Source organism: Onychomys torridus, chromosome 16 (genome assembly GCF_903995425.1).
Source record: "Onychomys torridus chromosome 16, mOncTor1.1, whole genome shotgun sequence".
NCBI classification, from domain to species: domain Eukaryota; kingdom Metazoa; phylum Chordata; class Mammalia; order Rodentia; family Cricetidae; genus Onychomys; species Onychomys torridus.
This window is the reverse complement of record NC_050458.1, coordinates 37004430-37028549: the sequence shown is the minus strand read 5'-3', so window position 1 is coordinate 37028549 and position 24120 is coordinate 37004430. Positions and strand designations below refer to the sequence as shown.

The window sequence follows — 24120 nt, the reverse complement described above, 5'->3', positions numbered from 1 at the left end:
GTCTGTCTGTCTGTCTGTCAGTTGCCTGGCTTCTGGTCCCTGGCGTGTCCCTCTCTTTCTCCCTCATTTTCTCCTCTTTCTTCTCTTGAGCATAAATATCTCTTCCTACTTATTTTCTCTGCTCTCCAGTCCTGCCTATCCCTCTCCTGCCTAGTTATTGGCTGTCCAACTTTTTATTAGCCCAGTCAGGTGTCTTAGGTAGCAAGGTGAAACAAATACAACACATCTTTACATTATTAACAAGGCAACATAAACAAATGTAACATACCTTCACATAGTTAAAGTAATATTGCACAACACTTGGGTCTGAACCCTGTATCTCTGAGAGTTTGGATGAAGGTATCAAGACTGCCCAGGTGGTAGTAGCAGAGCATAGATATAAGCCAGGTATTCCTGACCCCCACTTTCCCCCTTTTCCAGAGTTCTTTTGGCTTTCTGACATTCTATGTTGGCTCAGAGATGAACACATTTGCAATGCAAAATAGAAGACCTTTGGGCTACCCTGGCAGGTGCATCTCTGAGCTGTGTTTCTTCTATTTTGGGGCTGGCACATCTGCTAGAAATTTCTCAGAGATGCACATGCTGTGAAAGGGGCTAGAGAGCAGAGATAATGGCAGGGATGTGTAGGCAAATTTATTGTGTAAGTGGCAACATTAAATATAATTAATGTAATTGCCATCTCATTAGGTAAATCATTCTTGGGTTCAGGACATATTTTTCATATAGGCTAAAGCTACAAGGAGGAAGGGGCAGCATTAACTTGGTATACTGGCAACATGCTACTGGGCTGGTCAGGGGTTAGCTTTAAAAGGGCAGTGTAAAAGGATAGAAGCAGAGGTCAAGACGCAGGAAGCAAGTGGCCTAATAGCATCTATAAAATAATTGGCCTTTGTTGGCTATGTGTTCATTCCCTTTCCTTTTAATGTCTCAATATATGTCCTGATGTGATAGTTTCCTTGCATGTGCAGCATGAGAGCCCTGGCTCCCAGCACTGCTGCTTTCCTGGACAGACCGGGGTTGAGGTCTATCTCCCGTGGTCAGTAGCAGTGGGTTCTGGGACATCATGGCCAGTGTGAACCTGTATCTCTCACTGTACTTTATTCTTTTCAGGAGTCTGATATACCCATCTAAACCCAAACAGTTGCTATAGTTCAGGACTTATATGCTCATGAATCATTGGTTACTTGTCCAAGGTCACAAAGTTAGAAGTGGGGAGGATTTATACTTGGACCTACTTCTAAAATGTTATTTATTCATGACAAATCCCTCAGAGGAGAAACTAGGCCTTATGATATACAGGAGAACTTCAGGGAGGGAGAGGTAAGTAGGTGTCTGATTGGGAGTGCTCACCTCATGGGTCAAAAAGAACTCCAATGGTATTGGGTACATGCAATTTATTCAGTGACTGCTCTAAATTGCCCCTTCCTTTCTTACTTTTTTATTATTTTCTTCCTTCTCACATTAGTGTGAATTACTCTAATTAGCTAATATCTTCACAGGTAGCAAAGCGTCACTTACACTTACGGCCTATAGAGTTCTTTGATGCAGGCCTGGAGAAGAAAGTAGTGAGAGGGAACTTAACTTCATGGGAGGGGCTCCTGGGCTAGGGGCCAGGAGATTGATGAGCAGTTTTGCAAAGGCAATCATTATTCAAATGAGATGGTTACGTTCCAAGACTTATTTGAATGTGTGACTTTCAACATGCAAGGTGTTCTCTTTGTGTTACTATGTTCTATTCAGTTAAAGATTTAATGTTAGATTCCAGTGATGTCCTTTAGTCCTGCCTCTTCTAAATAGGTGTTAGTGTGAAGGCATGGAGTGAAAGTGCTAACTTGGAACTGTCTCCTGGCTCAGTGGGGAGCCAAGGTCAGAGTCAGGCTGTCCTGGGTCTATGTTTTTTGAGACTTTTCCTGGGAAACATAGAGCAAATGTCTATTTATCCCAGACAGGGATCCAAGAAAAGTAGTAACTCCACCAATACTGAGCCTAGAGAAGCAATGAATAGATTGGTGTTACTTACAAAAATATGGACAACTCACAGGAAATTGCATCACTTCAAAACCCACCTCAGCATTGGTGATGACTTAGGAAAGCTGTATCCCCAGAGTTCCTTGCAGGCCATTGAGTCTCTTCAGGAACCTTGCTGGTCCGGGGATTACTCCTTGACCCTAGATGCTGTTTACTGTTTCCATAACCTTGAGGAGGAGCCTGTGAATCTTGTTAGTTTCTACTCCAGGCTTTGTGAGATTTGCTTATGTCCTGGGTCTTCTTTCCTCCTCCCTTCATGAGAGAATGTTTCTTTCCATATGAGGAGATCACTACATAATCTAACTCCCCTTCTGATTTAGTGAGTGACCCTCAAGCCAACTGCTCAACTTCTATAGATCAGTAAAATGGTATGATGATAGTACCTACTACCTTCAAACACTTGGAGGGTAACAGAATAATATAAAACCTTAGACTTCATCTATCCAGGTGACAGTGCCCAGTATACCTCAGATGGGTTCTTTCCTTTCAATGGGTGTTCCCCAACTGATGGTTGGCAGTCCAGAAATGGTTCAAAAATTAATGCTAGCTCATCTGCTTAGACTTAAGGAACAGCTGGTCAAAGAATAAATCTTGAAGAAATAGTAGGATCTTGCTTTGATAGAGATATTAGGTCTGAGCAGTGGCTACTGTATGCAGAGCTGGGAAAGTAGGATTTATATCTGTGTTATGAAGTGGCTTCAGTGAGCTGGGACTAGCTGGATCTTTGTGAACTGACATGTGGCCAGAAGATGAGAAGTGGAGGGGATAGAGGAGAGATGGTGCTGGAGGAGGTTGAGGGAGACTTGTCCTGGAGGCTTCAAAATCCTCATATATAGGGTGGGAATCATGGTATGCATAGACAATGATGCTCTTAGTAATGATGAGATAATCTGACATTGCACCAGTCCATGAGTGTCCAAGACAAGAAATAAGGAGTCCATCATATAATAGATGAGACTTGTGTTCTAGAGCTGCAAGGAGGGAGGGGTAGGGTCACTCTTAAGTTTGTGAAAGGTCTGCTGATGCCCCTAAACTCCTACCCTATGAGTCTCCTTCTAAATCACTTGAAAGGTCAGAGGGAAACAGGGAAAGAACCCATCATTGAGGTATGCTGCTTCCATATCTTCTTCTGTATTCTCTTTTGTAATCTGTCTACATGGCAGAATAGTATAGAACCACACAGAAATGCTTAATGAATGACTGGCTACTCACTAGTGAGTGCTAGGATATTGCTAGCTGTTATTTATACCATAAAACTTTCCATAAATATTTATTCTGCACCAACTCTCTGCTCTTGGAATAAAGTTATGATGAGTGGATAGATAATCTGCACCATACACATCTACATTTGATTTTCAAAATATATATTGAGTATATTTTGCTTCAAATATGTCCCTAAGTTTGCATTATTATATTGATTTTTATTAGGTATTATAACTTTACTGGGGAACAAGTGAACTAAGAGTCAATCCAGCTGTGTACCCTTGTGGCAATGAAAGAAATGGATGGCAACACATACAGGTGACAGGGACAGTGAATATAATAACATACATCTTCATCCCAGCAGCTGCTTGCTGAGTCCCCTGAAGGTTAGTGTTCAAGAAGAGAAAATGCAAAATAGGGCAGGAAGAAGGACTTGTTTTCGTTCTCTTGTTTTAAGGGTGGAAATATATATGTGACAAAATTCATGTAGTTCAATAGATTTGGGTGTTTTCATAATCATAGCAGTGACCACCACTTTCTAGTTCCAAGAAACTTCCAGAACCTCTGAAGGAGATCTCATATCCATAGACAGTCATTGCCCTTCATTGTATCCCCAGTCTTTAGGTTCTACTCTGTTTCCTTCCTATGCAGATTTGCCTCAGCCTGCATCTTTCTTAGGAATGGAGCCATAAAACATATTGTACAATTGTGTATAGTTTCTTTCATTTAGCATCATGTTGTAAGGTTCATCCATATTTAAAAACTCCACTGCTTTCTGTAGCTAAATAATATTCTGCACATAAAGTCAAGAAAACTGTAATGGTTAGTTGTATGTCAACTTGACACAAGCTAGAGTCATTCAGGAAGAGGGAACTTCTGTTGAGAGAATTCCCCCACCAGACACACCTGTGATATGTTGCATTTTTCTTGATTGATAATTGATGTGGGAATGTCCAGCTCACAGTGGGCAGTACCACCTCTGGGCATGGGCACGATAAGAAAGCAGACTGAGCAAACTATGGGGAGCAAGTCAATAAGCAGAACTCCTCATGGCTTCTGCATCAGTTCCTGCCTTAAGTTCCTGCTCTGACTTCCCTGAATGATGAACTAATAAACTATATGACAAAATAAACCCTTTCTTCCCTAAGTTACTGTTGATTGTGGTGTTTTATCACAACACGAGAAATCCTAACTTAGACAACATCCAACCATGACTTCCTGACCAAGACCTGCATAAGATCATAAGCCAGTCAAAGTCTAAGCATGGCAGAGGCAGGTACTAGAATAATTCCACCCCCAGCTGAGGAGCGTTTGGCAACTCATGGTTTCTGGGGAGGGAGAATCAAATTCCCGCAGAGTTGTACCTGAAAGGCTAGCAATGCTCTGGTAGATGACCCTAATACTGGCAGCATAAAGTTAACTAAATGGGTTTGAAAAGAAGAGACTACATGAAGTTGGGAAGGATAGGGGAGAAATTGGAGGGGAGGGAATAGAGTATATTAATCAAAACACATTATGCATGTAAGAAATTCAAAATTTTCAAACAATAAAAAATTATGAGATTAAAGGAACAAAGGAAAATGATATTCTCTCATGTAACGTGACATGTCTATTCCAGCAATTCATCAGTTGATGAATCTTAGTTGATTTCCTCCTTTGTCTATTGTGGATATTTTTGTGAACATTCACACATGAAGTTTTATTTGATCAACTGTTTCCACTTCTCTTCAGTAAATACCAGGCTTAGAATTGTGGGGTCACATGGCAATTCGTTGTTTAAGTCATTGAAGCTTCCAAACTGCTTTGCACCTTGATTGCATCACTTTACATTTCCACAATCAATGAAAAAGGGACCTTAGAGTCTACGTCATTGTTAGAAATTATTATTTTTCAAATGTTCTAAAGTGCATAGCTATACTGGTGGGTGTAAAATCATGTTACTGTATCATTTTTATGTATGTATGTTGACAGGATATTTTTAAGAAGACTGTTACATTCATATAAAAATATAGTGGAAGGGATAGAGATTTTTCCATTTCCTCTTTAACTCCACACTTCTATAATTTCCTTCACCATCAATACCTTCCTACATATTGATACAATGTGTTTAAATTATAGTTGTATATTGTTGTCATTATAATCTAAAATCCATGGCTTGCATTAGGGTTCATCTTTGATACTGTACACTGAATGGATCTGGACAGATGTATAATTACATCCACCAACACTGGTGTCTTAATAAAACATCCGTTACACTCCATCTGTTCATGGCTTGCTATCCCAAAACCCATGACAACCACTGAGTTTTTTTTTTTTTTTTCAGTTTCTACAATTTCACCTTTTACAGAATGTCATGGTTACAGTCACACAGTATATGCCTATGTATCCCAGTGTCTTTCACTTAATAATAGACATATAAGGTTTTTTTTCCACAAACTTTCATGGGATGTGAGTCCATGTATCTTTAGCTCTATATACCATCCCACCATCTGGATACATGAATGCTCATTTAGCTTTTCACTGGCTGAAGGATATCTTATTTGCCTCCAATATTACATAATCATGATCAGTGTGCTTAAATATCTGCATATAGGTTTTGTTTGTTTTTTTGCAAGGACGGTAGTTCTCAACCATTGTGTATCTACCAAAAAACGTAATTGCTGGATCTTGTGGTGAGAGTATGTTGATTTTTGTATAAAACCACAGACCCTTTTCCAAAGTGACCTACCTCATTATTTGCCAGGAATGGAAGAGAGTTCCTCTTTCTCTCTCTCTCTCTCTGCCTTCTCTCTAGCATTTGGTGATTTGGTATTGTGGCTTTGGGCCACTGTAGTAGGTGTGCAGTGGTATGTCTTTGTCTTACTTTGCATTTCCTTGATGACACACTATAAGGGATATGTTCTTCTCTCTGTCTTTTTCTTCTGTGTGTCTTCTTTGCTGAGGTTTGTGTTCAGGTCTTTGGCCCTTTTTTAATTGGCGTATTTCACTTTGGTTTGAGTTGGCATCTCTCTAATGACTAAAGATGTTGGGCCTCTTTTCATGGATATGTTGGCCATCTGTGTTTCCTCTTTAGAAGACTTCAAATTTATTTAAAGTGTGATAGGAAGCCAATAGGATTTAGTGGCTAGGAAATTCTGTGATTTGATATTCATATCAAAAGACCCTCTGACTTCCAGGTGGAAAATGCAAAAAATCAGGGACTACTTGCGAGTGCATTTTAGGAGCAGGGGTAGGAGGAAGTGTGCTGGGCTTTGGGAGATAGCGGTTCACAACTTTGCAAATTTCTTTCTGGTACTGTTTCTGGGTGCACATTGCCTCACTTACTGCCTCTGAAGACAGCACCATCCTCTCAGGAGCAGATATAGTGGAAAGCTGAGTTGGGAGGACTAACCTGGGATGATTGTGCAGAAGGAGTTCGGAGAAGTGAATGCCTTCCCAGCAGCATCTAGTTGGCTGCCAAGACCTGAAAGTCTTCAGTAGAAATCAGAAGTTTTGATTTATTATTTCTGTTGTGTTCTCTCTCTGCTGTGCTTCTGGGGGGGTGATAAGTGAACAGTTGCAAAAAAGTTGGGTAGATGGAAAGAGGTAGATTTACCAGAGATGAACTATATCTCCTGGCATTTACACAGGGCTGGGAGTAGGGTATACAGGTGGCAAAAACAAAAAGTGATTATTCCTTGGGGGCTTAGGTCAAGTTCAGGTGTGACATTTCTGAAACAGAATTTAGCAAAGCTGATCTACTATTACATTTTCTCTACCCATTTAGGCAACTCCATAGATCTATGCATATGTGATGCTAATTACCATCATTTAGTTCATCACTTACCATTTTTAATCCCCAAAGTTTAAATAACAGTATTAATATTTAATTGTGTGTATGTGTGTGTGTGTGTGTGTGTGTGTGTGTGTGTGTGTGTGTGCGCGCGCGCACGCTTGTTAGGTTAAGTGGATGATGACACTGGAATAAATCTTGAAGGACAATCTTCATTTCTTAAATCTCTTCTCTTTTTCTTAGCCAGAATACAGACATGTGATACTGTTAACCTCTTAAGGGATGAGGAAATGACTGAGCTACTTACTTCTGCAATCTTGAGACAGGATTCCTGAATATCTCCCATATGTCTTTGATCCATTCTATTGTGATGATCATCTAATATAGTACCTCCCTGTTTTGAGGTCTCCCTTACATCTTTTATACTGAGCTAAATTACTGATACAACATGGGCTTTTAGTTAATATGACTATTTGCTGAATGACTGAGTAGATTCGCCATCACTTCATGCCCAGAAAAGAGGTCTATACAACCTTTTCAGGGACATATATTGAAAAAGATTGTTTTTAAAAAGTAAAAGGCATAAGTTCATGATTAATTCACACCAAAAATAGATTGATCATTGTCATTTTATAATGATTAATAGCTAAGTCAGTATGCAGTTTCCAACTTTAAGTTCATTCTGATTCACAGTTCAAGGAAACTCCCAAGATCTTTAAAGTTGGCAGTTTTTTTCTACCTGTCTTTTTCTTTTCCTTTGAATCCTGCTCTTATCCTGAGGTCCCCTACACACCTCTGACTCCTGGTTTCTGGTATGTTCATCATCTTCATTCTCCCCTGGCAAAGGAAATTGTGGCTCAGACCATCCGTTTGAGAGCCATGAAGCCTTGTATTAGCTGGGTTGTCTAGAGTATCTGTGGCTTCCTGCCTCCCCTTACATATCCTTCCATAAAGGCATGAACATGTCCATGATGATCTGTTAGGTTGGAGTTTGAAGCTGGACTGAAATAATATTTGAATTATACAGTATCATGGGGATTGGTTGTTTCTTTGGCTAAAAACATGGCTCTTCTTAGCATCTGAGTTATCTGGGTTTGCTCCTTTGTTTTTTTCTTTTCTTTTCTTTCTTCTTCTTTTTTTTAGAACTCAGCCCATTCTCTCTTTAGTGCATTCAACATTTATGATATACAATGTCTATCCTGAGCCTTATACCCTCCCTCCTCTGGGGACACAGCAGTGCTCAGGAACAAAGGGGGTTGCTTTTTTCTAGTACTGTAATTTTCTGACAGGACATAGAAACCAAGCAAATGGTTAATTCTATAGAAAGGTCATTACTCCCCCAAACAACAAATCAAGGTGACATACTAGAGGACAAGAACTGGGAACAGGCAGAAATTTGGGGAAATGGGCCTTGGATTAAAACCAGAGACACCTGAGAACCACCTTGGAGAAAGCCTCAAAGACACAACAAAGGTTTGGTCCAAAGTATTGAGTACTCTAATGTGTATTTATAGAAATAAGTAATGTAACTAAATAATGTAACTCATGGAGAAAATGGAATTGCAGATGGAAGGTTAGGATCTTACCACCCTGTTCCACAGCTGACTTGACAGTTCTCTGGGTAAGGACTGAGACTGTGTCTTCACTGCTCACTGCTGTGTAGTACCTTGGCATTCTGACCAGGCAGGAGACACTGGTTCAGTAAACTGGAGTGTTCAGGCTTCATGGACATTGCCTGAATCTCCTTCTTCCTTTTGGATGCACATGTTTTTACAGATGGGGAAACTTAGTACACAGTAGTAAGTGGCACACCAGAAATGTGCATTTTGGAGCTGGGATTTGAACAAAAGCTTGATTTGCTTTAAAGACTGTGAGTGGGGAGTCAAGAAATAGAGTGGATAATGAACATCCCTTCGCTCCAGGATTCTGAGCCTTCATCTAAAGAACCATTTATTCTGGGGCTGAAAAAGGCTGTCATTCTCTCTGACATCAAGAAGACTGGGTGACAGTATAGTACAGTGGTTGGGATTAATGGAGATACCTTTTTGGTTTTTCTAATGAGTGAACTTTGTCCAGCCTGTGATTTGGCTTGTTCCCTTTCACCATGGATGTGTTCAGGTCAAACTGATACCCACATTTACCCATTCTCACTCTCTGCCGTCTTTCCTCTAGTTATCTCTCCACGATCCTAGGGCGACGACTTGCCAAGATAATGGTGTAGATTGGATTTGGGAAGGAAAAGAAAACTCATTCTAAAATTAAAATGAGATGGAGAGTTGACACAAGGGTTAAGTACTTTTGCTGCTCTTGTGGAAGATCTAGGTACCACAATACCCAGTACCCAGTACCCACATAGTGGTTCTCAACTACCTGTAACTTCAGTTTCAGGAGACCCGACTCCCTCTTCTGACATCTTTAGGCATCTGGCATACATGTGGTACACCAGCATGCATGAAGATAAAATATACTTACAAGTAAATTAAAATGAATATAAAATTTAAAGAATAAAATGAAAACCCTCTACTTACTCTGAGGCCAATATTTCTAACCCTGATTGCAAAGATCATTCCTTTTCCAAGTCACTATTTTTATGTCTTTTGTCACAAATACAATGCTGACAATGATGGCTACCTCAAGTGTTTTCTGTCTGTGTGATCCCAAACTGTTCACTTTAGATAGAAGTTACTTAGCTTTTCTCACAGTCCTGGCTGGAGAGGGTTACCGGCCACCATGCACGGAGGAGAAAATTGAGAAGCAACCCACCTGTGCTTATTCAATGGCTAGTCAGGAGCTGGGGTTTGTGGTCATGGCAGTTTGGCAACAAACTGTCACTCCTTCTATACCAAGCCACTATACAAATCAACAGTTGCTGTAGTTTTCCTTCCAAAAAGTAGAGGGAGTTGGGTTTGTGTGTCTGTCCAAATTCCTCAAGCTTTGTTACCTCATGAGTCAATAATTGAAGCTTCAGGAGAGGCCTGGACACCTAGACAAATGGAGTTTGTGTCCCTGAAGCAGGATGCCTGCTGCACATTTGATACCAGCTCCAGTAAGTCCAGGGAAGACTGATTCTGTTTGGTCCCAGAAAATTCCAGAATTCATTCCTTAGCATCCCCTCGAAATGGTTTCCATCCTTTGCTTCTGTTTCTTCATGAGTGGAGCCTGTGTGGAAGTGTGTGAAAAGGCTGGAATGGAGGCCCGAGGATCTTGTGGGTGGTCAGCGTGGGAATGAAGTGATGCAGGCTGAGTCATGGTGCACTTACAAGGCTAATGACAGATGCTAAATGAAATGAGATTGCAAATCATTGAATCCAGGGCACAAGCAGAACGCAACTGAAATGTCAGCTTTGCCTCATCAGTGAAGCCTATGTCCTGCTTTCTTGTGGTCAGATCCTTTACTATTCACACTGCAGCAGTGGAAAGATCAGTGTGACCCCTTTCTGCAGTACACACATCAAGAGCCTCTACATCCCTCCAGGCACACTATGCTATGGGGCCCTCCCAGACATATAGATTGTACTTGCCTTCACTGCTATGCATATGCAAAGGACAAAATAAACCCAGGGTTGAATTCTTTTGGACTCTCTTAAGGCCTATGTAGATGCAAATTCAAAGTGAACAGTGATAATCCATATGCAATTACCAAGAACAGTCAACTGGCTCATCATTCATAAGTGCATGTGTTTTGTTCTCCATCCATTCTCTTGTCCATTCCAAGTACTACTCTAGACGTACTCTCCCATGATTCCTGCTAAATTTGGTTGTAGTCCTCTTTTTAACAGGTCTATGCTTCCATGTAGACGTGCCTTCACAGTATATGGTAGGATGAAGCTTGTGTTGGAGAGGATGGTGCCTAGGCATTCTAGGAAGGTGGAGAGGGCTTGCAAGGATAGATAACCTATCAGGTAGAGAGGTGAAAGTTAGCCTTACCTTGCTGTCAATGATGGCTTGCCAAAAACACAGTGCTATTCTGAGGAGATAAAGTACTCAAGTGAAGAAGGTTGAAGAGAAATTGTTGGAGGTTGACTCTGAGGTTAGTGAAACAATGCGGGACTGGAGCTGAAGTCCTTGGTTTTTATAATAAGGATTCATGTGTTTCATGGAATAGATGCACACTGGTACCAGGGGTGGACCTGTGGCATAGGCAGGTCTGTCTGTGCAGCCTTATATACTATCATACTCTGAGGACCTAGATATTAAAGTTCTAGTCGTGACTTTTCTCTCAGATGGCTGTGTGCCAGCCTCTCAAGCTCCACAGCATAAGAAGGGGATCAGCTCTCATTTTTCTGAGTTTTCTAAAACTTCTAAAGTTCTGACTTCCTGGTGCCTCTCACTTCAATTGCCTCACTTCCTGTTAGCAGTGGGGATTGGGTGCTGTTGTGTTTCCTTGATTTGATCTTTTTGAGTTCTTTGTGTGACAAAATAAAATCATGGATCTGAACACTTTGGCCACCAAGAATGCTAAGGTTCTGGATTGGAAATCAAGAGGCAGGATTCCTGAGAAACTCTGAGCATACTGCTTGCATCCATGTATAAGGATGAGTAGATATGTGAGCCTAGGGTCCACTGAAGTTCCTTAGTGCCTGAATAGTGGAGAGGAACTCAAAGGGTTAAATAAAGAAGCACCTATGCTAAGCCCACTGACGGCTTCCTGTGATTCAACTTGAATTGGGTGTGCTGCAGTTATGCAAAGGAAATGCTTTGAAACATTTATAGCCATTAATGAATGCAGAACCTTAAAATTAGATGGTATGATATTCATAGACTCCCAAAGCTGTCAGGAAGCATAGAGGACGTCGACTTGAGGCTCGATCCTAAAGCAGGAATCCCCTCTTTAGCTTCTGGGGCAGACAGCAGCTGCTGATATTCTTCTGTAGACTGTAAATCTATGCCTTCAAGCAGGTGTGTCTGTCACCTTCTATTTCTGACGTAGGTCATTTCTATCATTGCTTTCAGACACTCTCCATCAACCATAATGAATGTAGGTCTTGCTTAGCACCTCACTGCCCTGGGTTTCTTCAGGAAAGAGGGAAGACACTTCTGTCTTCTCTAAGAGTCATAGAGATGTGAAATCAAGTCAGGCCTAGCTTTCCTGACTGTGACCTGAACACTTGGCATGCCTCTCCTGGTGCAGGGACCTAGTCTCTGGGCCCAGCACACTACAAAGATCTTTTTTGAGAATCTCATCTCTGCCCAGCATTCCTGTTGCTTCCGGCATCCATCCAATAAATTCCTTTGGATATTGAAGCTCATCTTCAATTATGCTCCCATGTTATTACATAATTTATATTTAATTATTCTTCAAATATTATCACTATATACTATTTGTTAAATAGCTATTATAGACTATTGCTGAAACATATGTATTAGTATTAATTTTCAAAAGCTCTATGGGAAGCCCACTCATGGGGAGCTTTGCTCCTGCGTGCATGTGTTTTATTTGGCATCAGGAGCAATAAAGTTGTGCCTACTACAGTTCAAAGGAAGAAGTGTCTCTCTCTGCAGTACCTCACCGGAGCTGGGAAGGAGTTCTGGGTCAAGATCTGTGGCTGTGACAACTCTGAACAGGGCTTCCTTATCTTGGTTTCTTCAAAGCTTTGACTTCAGTTTAGGAATCACTAGCTTATGACCAGTTGTATGGATCTGAAATTGTATGGATCTCAGTGTTGAAATTTAAAGTGCTGTGTAAGATGAGGGCCCACAGGACCCTAGGAAACACATACTTGGATGCTTCTATTTAAATTGGTTTAGGTATGAAAAATATATACAATACATTTTGATTTCTGCAAAATGACACAAAGTCCTTAAGCATACAGGTCCTCAGTCCTTGACTGAATTTACTTAATGGATGAGCTTCTGAGTCCCAGGCTCTGACTTCTTTGGCACTTGCCACCAGTGAAGTCTTGAGGAATTCTGCCAGATACAGGTAACTTATTGGTGGAAATAAATAAGGGTTTCTCTCACACACAAAACTATTTTAGGTTTTTCTCCTTATATTTATTCAACATTTATTATTCACCAAGCTACAAAGCAATTTGCAATGAGGGAAACTGAGTCATAAGCCAATGCTTCTACCCCTTAGATCTTAATTCCAAATCAATCTTCTGCTGAGGAATTTGTCTTCTGTACTATTAGGACAAGGCAAGCCAGTTTTCAGGTCACAGGCTTCAGTACTAAGATGCCCACTACATCTCTCTCTTTATGCCTATTTGATGGTACATGTCCCTAGATACTGCTATGTGCTGTGAGATAATGCTTTTGTACACTGATTTAATAAAATGCTGATTGACCAGTAGCCAGGCAAGAAGTATAGACAGGATAAGCAGACAAAGGGAATTCTAGAAAGAGGAAGGCTGAGTCAGGAGACACCAGCCCACCATCCAGGGAACAGCTTATAATGGCACACAGGTAAAGCCACAGAACATGTGGTGACATAGAGATGAACAGAAATGAGCTGAATTTAAGTGTAAGAGCTAGTCAGTAGTAAGCCTGAGCTAATGGCTGAGCAGTTTTAATTAATATAAGCCTCTGTGTGTTTACTTGGGTTTGAGCAGCTGCAGAATGGGCAGGACACAGGAAAACTTCCCACTACAGTGGTGACTTGATTTATTCTCTGGTCTATGTTTTCTAATGGCCTAAGGACCTCTGATCAATCATTCTAAATCTGTTTCTTCCTCCTTTCTAGAGCATCAGCTCAGTGTGTTTAAGAAAATCTGCCCCCTAACAGTTGGCCATTTACATTTGATTATGACTGACCCTAAACAACTCTTTTAGAGCAATGTAGGCCCATTTTCCAGATGTGAACATGAGAGATCTTAAAGATCTCACCCATGGTTGGAAGTCACTGAGAGTGGTTGAGTTGTCTTCTCTAGAGAATTGGCATCTATTAGAGGAATCTCCTCCTTAAAGAACTTCTCATTGTCATTCATTTTTTAATCTTTCTTTTATTTAAAATTTTTTCATACAGTATATTTTGATCATATTTCCCCCTCACACAACTCTTCCCAGTACACCTGCCCAACTTCATATTTCTACTTTATTCTAAAAAGAAACCTTGGGCTGGAGAGATGGCTCAGAGGTTAAGAGCACCAACTGCTCTTCCAGAAGTCCTGAGTTCAATTCCCAGCAACCACATGGTGGCTCACAACCATCTGTAATGAGATCTGGTGCCCTCTTCTGGCCTTCAGTCATACATGCTGTATACATAATAAATAAATAAATCTTAAAAAAAGAAACCTCAAACCTCAAAGAAACAACAACAAAAGAACACACACACACACACACACACACACACACATACTAACACACACAGATGCATAACACAACAAAAGGAAATACACTCAGAGACATACACAGACACAGACACACCCACACCCACACCCCCCCTACACCCCCTCACACACACAATTTTGTCCATTATATGTTGGCTAACGACTCCTGATCCTGAGTCCTGCCCTGGAGTACATTTGGTAAGCCCACCCAGTGTCACTCCATAGAAGAAAACTGACTTCCCTCTGCCAGCTGCTATCATTATAATAGCTTCTTGACTCAAGGTAGGACTTATGTGTCAACTTCCCCTTCCTGGTGATGTTTTGTCTAGTTAAAATTTGTGCAGGTCCTTTGTGTGCTGCTAGTCTCTGAATTCATATGTGCATCAACCCTGTTGTGTCTGGAAAACTCTGCTTCCTTACAATCATCCACTACCTCTGCCTCTTACAATTTTCCCATGCCTTTGTCCACACAGACTCCTGAGCCTTGAGGGGAGGGATGTGATAAAGATATCTTGCACAGGACTGAGTGATCTAAGGCCTCTTAAAATATATATATATTGTTGACTTGTGTATCTCTGTTCTTTACCGTGCACTGCAAGAAGCAGCATCTCTGATGAGGGCTGAGCAATGCATTGACCTATGGCTACAGGTATATTTTGTTAGCAGCCATTTATAGTATAGAATAATAGTAATAAGTTTTTCCCCCAGACTCATGATCTATATAATCAAGTTCTTGGCTATGTTAGCAGTGTCAGGTATGGGTTCCATCTCATGGTGTAGGACTTAAATCCAATCAAAGAGTGGTTGGTTACTCATGTTACATTTGTGGCACTGATGCACCAGAGGTTATATTTTGCAGGTAGGTCACTGTTGTAGCTCTAGTACCTAAATGAGATTGATGATTGCCTTTTATCCTCTAGTAGTGTATATAGTAAAGTCATGGAAACAGTATCTTTCACATTAACTTAAAAATACCTTTGGATAATTCTAACTAAGCAATAAAAGGCAGAAGAATTAAAAACTTAAAAACACCAAGGAAAGAAACTTACAAAGATGCCAGGAGATGGTAAGACCTCTCATACTCATAGATTGTTAGGATTAATGCTGTGAAATTGGATATCCTACCAAAAGCAATATATATTCAGTTAAATCTCCATCAAGATTCCAATATAATTCTTTAGCTAGATTGAAAGAATAATCCTAGACTTCATACGAACACACACACACACACACACACACACACACACACACACACAGACACATACACACAAATGAAGAGAACCATAATAGCTGAGTCAAGGCTAAATAATAAAATAACTGTTGTGAGTTACCACTTCCCCAGATTTCAAGTTGTATTTACAGAGATATAGTAATAGAAGCAATATGATACTGGCATAAAAACAGACACACTGGTCATTAGGATAGAATTGAAGATCTGAACATAACTCCATGCACTTACAGACACCTGGTATTTTTATAAGAAGGCAAAAGTATACACTGAAAAATATCCAGTCTTCAACAAATGGTGCTGGTCATTTTCATTCTCAGTGAGATCTTTTTCTGGGTATTGAGCAGATTCTTTCACAGCAACTATGACATCTGGTAAGTTGTGATAGCACACTTCATTAGAATGACTTGCCTGCTTAGAGTAATTCTCCTGGCGAGTTAGAAGAGCATAGATTTCAGGGGTGTATGGCTGCAGATCATCTCTGCATGGAGTGCAGGTTCAGGTATCAGTGAACAATCTCTGCATGGAGTGAAGCAAAAGATTGGTCAGAACAATCTTTCCATGAAGTGCAGGTGGGGATGTCTAGGACCATCTCTGTATAAGGTACAGGGTCAGGTGTCAGGGAGATATCTTTGTCATTTATCTTGTAGTTGAGTGAAATCAGCTTGTGGTGACACAGTGTTCTGAGTCCTAGTGTGTGGCTCTCCATTGCATTGCTGCACTGACCTTGAGTGACCATCCCTGTTCTCTCTCACTCTTCCATGCAGTATGAGAGGTGTTTGCCTATCTTTCTTTTTCTAGGTACTGTCTTTTTAGCACACTAATGCCATGTGCCCTTTTCATAGAGTAAATGTATGTAAAGGTCAACATACTTTTTGTGTTAGTTTAAAATATCAAAGGCTGCACAGCTTAAATATTGAAATTTTGGAAGAAAATCATACTTGAATGGAAAGCATGCCCATTAAAGAAGTCTTCCCCAGGTAATATCTATTAAAGTGCTAGAATTACAATACTTTAAAAATATGTATGTATTTATTTTTAAGTCAGATTTCCCAAGAAGGTAAGTGAGGACATTTTAAAACATTGTTGGAAAATGTAAATCACTACTTATGTGGTTTACACATATTGTAAAAGTTTAAACAATCATGAACATTTAATTGCTATGGACCTCTGTACCCCAAGAGCCCCAAAACCTTGAAGCTAAAGCAATCTGGTTGTTTTGGAATTGATTGCATACAAGACTTTTGAAATCCTGAAAACTATGTTGAAGAAAAATAAAAACAGTAATTTCTATAGCTGATTGAATTCAATCTGGTAGCAGTGGCTGAAACCCTTGTATGTATGACTCTCATTAGTCATGAGGACCACCCTTCTTGGTTGAGGGCTCTTCCTTAGAACCCACACAAAGATGGGGTCCTCAGAAAAACTCACATTGTAGAACTGAGGAAGGGAGATAAAAGCTTAGACACAACACAGGAGTGAGAGTAGAAATCATCACGTCTTAAGAATAAGAAGATCATATCTATAAAATAGCTCTTGTGTCACACTGAGGACAAGGAAGAGCCACTGCATGGTTTATGTTCTAGAAAGGTCCCCACTGTAGTGAGAGTGTAACAGGAGCATGGGCTGGGGCAGCTGCTGGTACCCTGGAGGAAGAGATGATGTATGAAAAAGGATGGTGACCACAATCCCAATGAAGCATGATGGAAATGGAAAGAAGGAGTTGGATTGGAGGAACTGAATGTGATGAGAACTGAACACCAAGTTTGATGGATAAAAGACTAATGTTCAGTTGCTTCCAAAATACCCAGGTAGGCATTGACAATCTTGCCTAAAGTAGGAATCCTTCAGATACCTCTGATCCAAGGATGGAATATTCTCTTGGCCCTATCTCTCAAGGAGGGTTCTGCTGACCACAGTTGTGGAAGAAAGTGAACTCATTCTTCCATACCCCCCCCCCCCAAGTTGTTCAGTTTTCAGAACCTTTGACTACAACCTCCTGGATAGTGATGACATAAACCTAGAAGGAAATTTACAGGCACAAAAGAGATCAATGAAATCTGAAGACTAATATCAAAAGAAAGTGCAGAAGAAGCACTCATCAGATGTAGTTACTCCTGGTGGTTTAAACTTTATGTTCTGAGGAGGTTTAGATGAACATGCTTCAACCTTCACTTCCTTCCTGTTAGGTAGATTATCTTGATTATCTTGTTTATATGGAGAAGGGGGCTAAGGTTTACAAGTTCAATTAAATGGTAACATAAGTATATAAATCCTCTCTTATCTGCAAACCTCTCTCTCTCTCTCTCTCTCTCTCTCTCTCTCACACACACACACACACACACACACACACACACACACACACACACACACACAATCCCATGCCTCACAAACCCACTCAACCACAGAGATGCAGGTGCTGCCCAGATTGGATGCCTTTTAGCAGTGTACTAATCTAGACTGTCTACATAACTCTAAAGGAAGGAGCTTGGGCCTGCAAAGAGAAAGGTTTAATGTTCTTGTCTTTCTTTGGTTGTGCAAATAGGAAATCAATGCCTTCATCTGGTCTAGCTCTCCCTTAGCTCCAGTTGGCATCAGGAGCAGATTCAGTGGCTGCAAACTTTACCGTACACGTTACTAGGTCTCTTCTGGTGTTGAGGAAATCTGGCTGTTTGATCCAAGAACCTGTATTTTACCTTTCAATTTCTATATGGTTCTGTAGGATGGGCTGGGACAAAAGGTCAAGGAGAGATTTGCATTAGAGACACCAGGTGCACTCTTCCCGAACAATTAATCCTCTCTGCAGCCCTGTGTTGCATCTCCATGCCCTTCACTCTCCTCTTACTCTGCTGTGTAAGGCCAAACTGACCTCATGCAGGTGAAGACTTTCACCACTGATACTACCCATGCCAGGACCAGTGAGTGAAATGGCAGGCATGAGGCCTTATATATTGAGGAAGTATGTACCAAGACAAGTGTGCTGACTTCAAGTAATGTCAGATCTCAAAGACCTAATGATACTCTGCTCTTTTTAAAGAGAGATTGGCATTGATCACCCTGGACAAAAGCTTAGCAAAGACTTCCTAACTTAGAGGTTAGTCCCTTAGACAGGCTCTGGGCCTCCTGTGAATATACCCTCCCTCTCCTTGAGCTCCCAGAGTCAAAAAAGAAAATGGACATTATATCACCCTTTCTCAGTCTGTGTTTTGAGGGAAGACTTTTCCTGTAAGCATTTTAATCATAGTGCTTGAGGATATAGTGTCTAGGAAATGTGGTTTTAGAAATGAGCATATAAAAATCGAATACAAAAGGATATTTGCAGCCATGAATTATGGGAGGCATTGGTTATAGCAGGCATCACAGAGTTTGTGTGTTGTATACAAGGTGAGTGTATGTATGTTGTCTAGGCATGCATGGTGATTATGGTGTTTTATTATGGGTGTCTTTTATGTGTATGTTGAGTGTGAGTGGATGTGATTTGGATGTGGTTATTAGTGTGTGTACTGGTTGTTGTGAGCATCTTAAAGTACCATGGATAGCATGTCATGTGTAGGCATGTTTATGTCTGCATATATTATATGTGTTTGTGTGATTGGTGAGTGTTGGATGTAGGTAAAGTGGGTTGTGTTGGCCATGTGCCTTGTAACTGTTATGTGTATGCCATATGCATATTTTATGGTGTACCCAATAGTGTATTAAACCTTTAAGGTAATTTATCCCTACCAGCCACAAAGGATGCCTTACATGGCAAATGATCTCAATAGTCTGGATAAGTCACATAGAAACCAAGGCACAGGAAGTTCAGCCATCATTCAATATTATGTGACTCATAATGGACTGGATTAACTCAGGTCTGCTCAATTCCAACCTAGTGTCTGAGGTAGTGGTTTTCAAATGAGTGTGTATGTCAGAATTCCTTGAATGTGGATGAACCTTTAAGTGAGTCCACACTCAGTAGATCTAGGTTAGGACTCAAAGTTGTTGCTTTCATCACTGAAGCTGCTAGTCGAAGGATCATGCTGAAAAGCTACCAGTTTAAGATCCTCATTAATTTTCAGATATAAAGACCTGAGGAGAAGGTTGGAACTAAGGTAGATAGTTTTGGATTATTGAGCACAAATTTCATATTGCATAGTTAGACCCCTGAAAGACCAAAGTGGAAATTTAAAATGGATGTTTTAAAATTTGAGCTTAGCATCTTAATTTAGTGGCATTTATTAGTTATAATTTATCATGTTGTATTAAGAAAAAGGCCCCCGTGTTTGTGTTTACAAATTCCAGAACTCTGATTTTATTAATATGTTCTTGATCATAGGATGGTAAACTGCACATTGCACAGAAAAAAATGTTAGTACAGCATTCTCCAAGTATTAGATACATATTTATTTCATAGAGCTTCATTGTCTCAGAAAACCTGCATATAAGCCTTGGAGCTAGAAAAGCAAGGACTTTGGTATCCTGGGTCATCATTGTTTCCAGAATGGTAGCAGTGTCTTGTGTGAATCGAATGTGTAAAACCCTGGGCCTCATTTTACATGTACCAATCGATACTGGCATTATCTCCTCCTCTCCTCCCTCTTCCTTTCCTTCTTCACCCACTCCCCACCCCTGCTACATATCTGCCTCCAGGGATCATAGATCCAGAGGCACCGGGTAATTAAAGGCTGGCATCCACAATCAAAGGGTCAGATGGCTGAGCCAGCCCTGCAGGTTTGTGATCATTGAGACTGCATGGTGATAAGGAAATAGGAAGCGTGCAGTGCAGTGCTCTTTTCAATGTGATATGCGAATCACAGAGAGAGCTTTTGGGCTTTTCCTGGACACATCTTAAGATTGGTGTTAAGAGGGCAGATTCCGACCCCAGCTGGTTCTATTGTGTTGGACAAGACCATAGCTCACTCTGGAGTACCCAGCACAATGTGTAGTCTAGGAGCTCCAGGTTTTTTTGTATGAGAATTCAGACTTTCAGAGTTAATATAGATTGTTTATAAGGATGTGTGGCATTCTCATGTGATATGCAGTCTTCTACATTTTCAGAAATGTTTCCTGGGAGGGAGCCCTTGCCAGTACAGAGACACACGGTGAAAGCTTACTTAATTATGTGTGGGGTACTGTTGTTTGGGGGAGCTGGCCTGGCATGACCCTGGACAGTTGGGCTCTGAACCACAGAGAGAAAGAGAGAGAGGCTTGCATAGAAGACCCGCATGTCCATCACCAGTGCCAGCTGTGAAAGCCTATGTGTCCTCTGTTTTTATGTCTTCTGCTCTCAACCTTTCTCTCTTGCTGAAAGGTTATATCAGATACCAATAACAGCTGGGGCACAGGTACATTGCAGTAATTACCTTCTTTAGTCTCCAGAATTCTACTGGGTAGGTGGCATCATCTCCATGACCCATCGTGGTAAACTGAACGTTTAAAAAATGAGAAGAGTTGCCAAAGGATGCAATATTTTGTCCGGGGTTGCAAGAAAGAATTTCCTTCATCATTTTTTTCTTTACCTTAAAAAGTAAGGATCTTTATCACAAATCACTGTTGTCAAAAAACAGGCTATAGAAAATATATTATATGTAACACTAAGAATGTAACAGGTGTTCTATTGATTTGTTTTTTCCTTCTTTCAAATAGCTCCCATCTAGTTGATTTTATATACTCAAAATTCCAGTCTGCTTGGGTCTTCTCCTTGATTTGTTTGCAATAGCAGATGTGGACAATTGTTATTCTATTTCTTTCCAGGTGTCTTGCCCAATTTTCTTTTAATCAGCTTTTGCATCAATCTGTCAAATTGGGTTAGCATCTGGCTCTCACAGCACCCATGTGTTCTGCTACCACTTCCGTTACCTGCATCTTCAGTATCTTTCATATTGGTGATGAAGTGACATTCAGTGATTATTACACATTATCAGTGCTGGCTAGCCTTTATTGGGAATTTGCTACATGCCAGAGTGAGCACAAAATGATCAGTGGGGCATGCTTACTTCATCTGCTCATCAGTTATCCAACCCCAATGCAGTTACCAGTCCACACCTATAGATGAATGAACACGGAGGAACAGGGTTATTAAATGAGTTGCCAAAGGTTTCCTGTGAGACAGCAGGTGAAAGCCTGGTGGTAACTAGGAGTATGTGGCCTCCGTGTCACGGACAGATGAAAGGACATAGACCAGGACTCAGTTCCAGCCATAGCAGGTGCTAATCACATTGCATTCAGTAAGGCATTATGTGTTTCTCTTTTTTTTCCCTGTAAGAAAAAAACCTTTGAACACACCATGAAATAGATACAGGTGCTCTACTGGCCCAGTCAGCCACATTTTCTTGTCCATCCAAGAATTGCTAAGTGTCTGGCTATTGATACCAGGCTGTCTATGTTTGCAGAAGTCATCATAAGCAATGAATTTATTTCTTTGTTTTTTAGGTAATGAACCAAAAAGATCATGTCTGAAGTACAAGGAACAGTTGAGTTTTCTGTAGAGCTACACAAATTCTATAATGTGGATCTCTTTCAGAGAGGGTGAGTACACTTCAAACTCTCTCGTTCTCTCTCTCTGTAGGTGTGTGTGCCTGTGTGTGTCCATATGTATGTGTGTGTGTGTGTGTGTGTGTGTGTGTGTGTGTGTGTGTGTGTGGTCAGGTAATAAGACATTTGGGATAAATGGAGTACTTTCATTATTTTTCTAACCAGTGGAAAATTCAAACTATTAGTTCATCTAAGAATAAATTATGCATTGACTAAGAAGCTAATTTAGTTCTTCTCCCCCCCTCATTTGCTTCTGCAACCCTTCTTGTTTGTTGGTCTTTTCACAGCATTTTGAGTTATGGGAAGTGAGGTTTGATTGTGTAGTTCTGGCGAAAATGAATCTTCTTTGTAGTTTGCTGGAGTCATCTCCCCAAACCACACGGTATAAAACTCATGACCAGACCTTTCAAAACCGGACATTGTGTGTCCAATCATAATTAAAATTATACAATTTTTTTGCAATTTATGCAAAAAATACAATTGCTGTCATTATGTTGATCTGAATTTGCCATTTCAAATGCAAAATGTCCATGATTCCTTTTGACAGACTTACTATCCCAGAGTTACTGAATAATTAAAAAGTAAAACCCTTATGTACATAAAGTGATGGATCACAGACCAGAGCTACCCATTCACAATGGTTGAAGCACTTTTCCCCACATTACTGGAAAGAAAACCAAGTCTCATAGAAGCTGGAGTTTTGTGTTCAAGTCTGCAGAACCAAAGGATGTCCAGAACACCTACCACTTTGCTTTTACTGTGTAAGGGCAGCAGCAACAACAAACACACAGTGGCTTTGTACAACAACATTTGTACAACTTATACCATGATTCTGGGGTTAATCAATTTGGGCTTGACTTAGCTTTAGGGGATAGTCTGTTTTACATGGTCTTAGACCTGCCTAGTTTCAGAAAAACATACTCTCAGGTCTGTAGTCATTGGATAGGCGGTTGTTGGTTCTTCTGTCTGTCATATGGCAGGCATCTAGAAGTAAGGATCAGAGTTGCGCAAACTCCCTTTTCCCCATTTTATGCAAAAGTACAAATATCTCTGGTGTACAGGGTGATATTTATATATTTAAACATATATGATCAGATTAGAACAACTGGCACCTCCTTTGCAGCAAGTATTTGCTACTTCTCAATATTGGGATCCTTCCAAACCTTCTCTACTTTGAAATGTGCAATTAATTGTTGTCAGGTAATTTTTTTTAAATGATAAATATTATCTCAATATTAGAAGTAATTCCTTCTATCCAGATGAATACTAGTATCCATCGGTTCTTTTCTTCTATGGTCTTTCTTAGGTGCTGATAATCACTGGGCTTGTGCTGGCTATATTTACATCAACTTGACACAAGCTAAAGTTGTGAGAAGAGGGAACTCAATTCAGAAAATGCCTCCACTCAGGTCAGAGGAGGTGGCCAGTTCAGTCTACATATTGCTCTTTCTAGGAGTCTTAGCTGGGGCCATCCTTGTAGATTCCTTCACACCAGGATTTTACCTGACCCCAAAATGCCTATGCCCTACCTTTGCAGTAGTCTCTTTGACTGGTCTCCTTCTCTGTCCCTCCCCTAAACTGATCTCTCATGTTCCCATCTCCTCCCACCCTCAGTCACCTCACAAAATCTCTTGTAATTTCTCCTTGCCCGGAAGATCTGGGTGTCACCCACTCTATGAACCCTCCTTGGTACCTAGTCTCTCTGGGTCTGTGGATTATAGCACAGTTATCCTTTATTTTACAGCTAATATCCACTTATGTGTGAGTACATACCATGTTTGTCTTTATTGGTCTGGGTTACCATACTCAGAGTAATTTTCTTCTAGTTCTTCCATTTGCCTTCAAGTTTCCTGGTGTCCTTGTTTTTAAAAAACTCAGTAACACTCCATTGTGTAAATGTACCACATTATCTTTATCCATTCCTCAGTTGAGTACATGTAGATTGCTTCCATGTTCTGGCTATTACAAATAAAGCTGCTATGTCTAACCCAATTGTCCTAAGAGAGGCTTCAACCATCAACTGATGGAAACAGATCCAGATACAGAGCCAAACAGGTGGAACTCAGGGAATCCTGCAAAAGAGGGGGAGCAAGGATTATAGGAGCCAG

At 40.5% G+C, this 24120-nt stretch overlaps 1 protein-coding gene across 4 annotated transcripts in view; it reads left to right on the top strand.

Annotated features, from left to right (window-relative positions):
* The window catches only part of Fam135b (family with sequence similarity 135 member B), a 284052-nt gene that overhangs the window by 79073 nt on the left and 180859 nt on the right, over nt 1-24120 (top strand). For all 4 annotated transcript variants that reach the window (XM_036207799.1, XM_036207798.1, XM_036207800.1 and 1 more), the window contains exon 2: nt 21911-22006. In XM_036207799.1, coding sequence (XP_036063692.1) covers nt 21930-22006 — 77 coding nt within the window. In that variant the 5' untranslated portion in view covers nt 21911-21929. The remainder of the gene's footprint in view (nt 1-21910; nt 22007-24120) is intronic.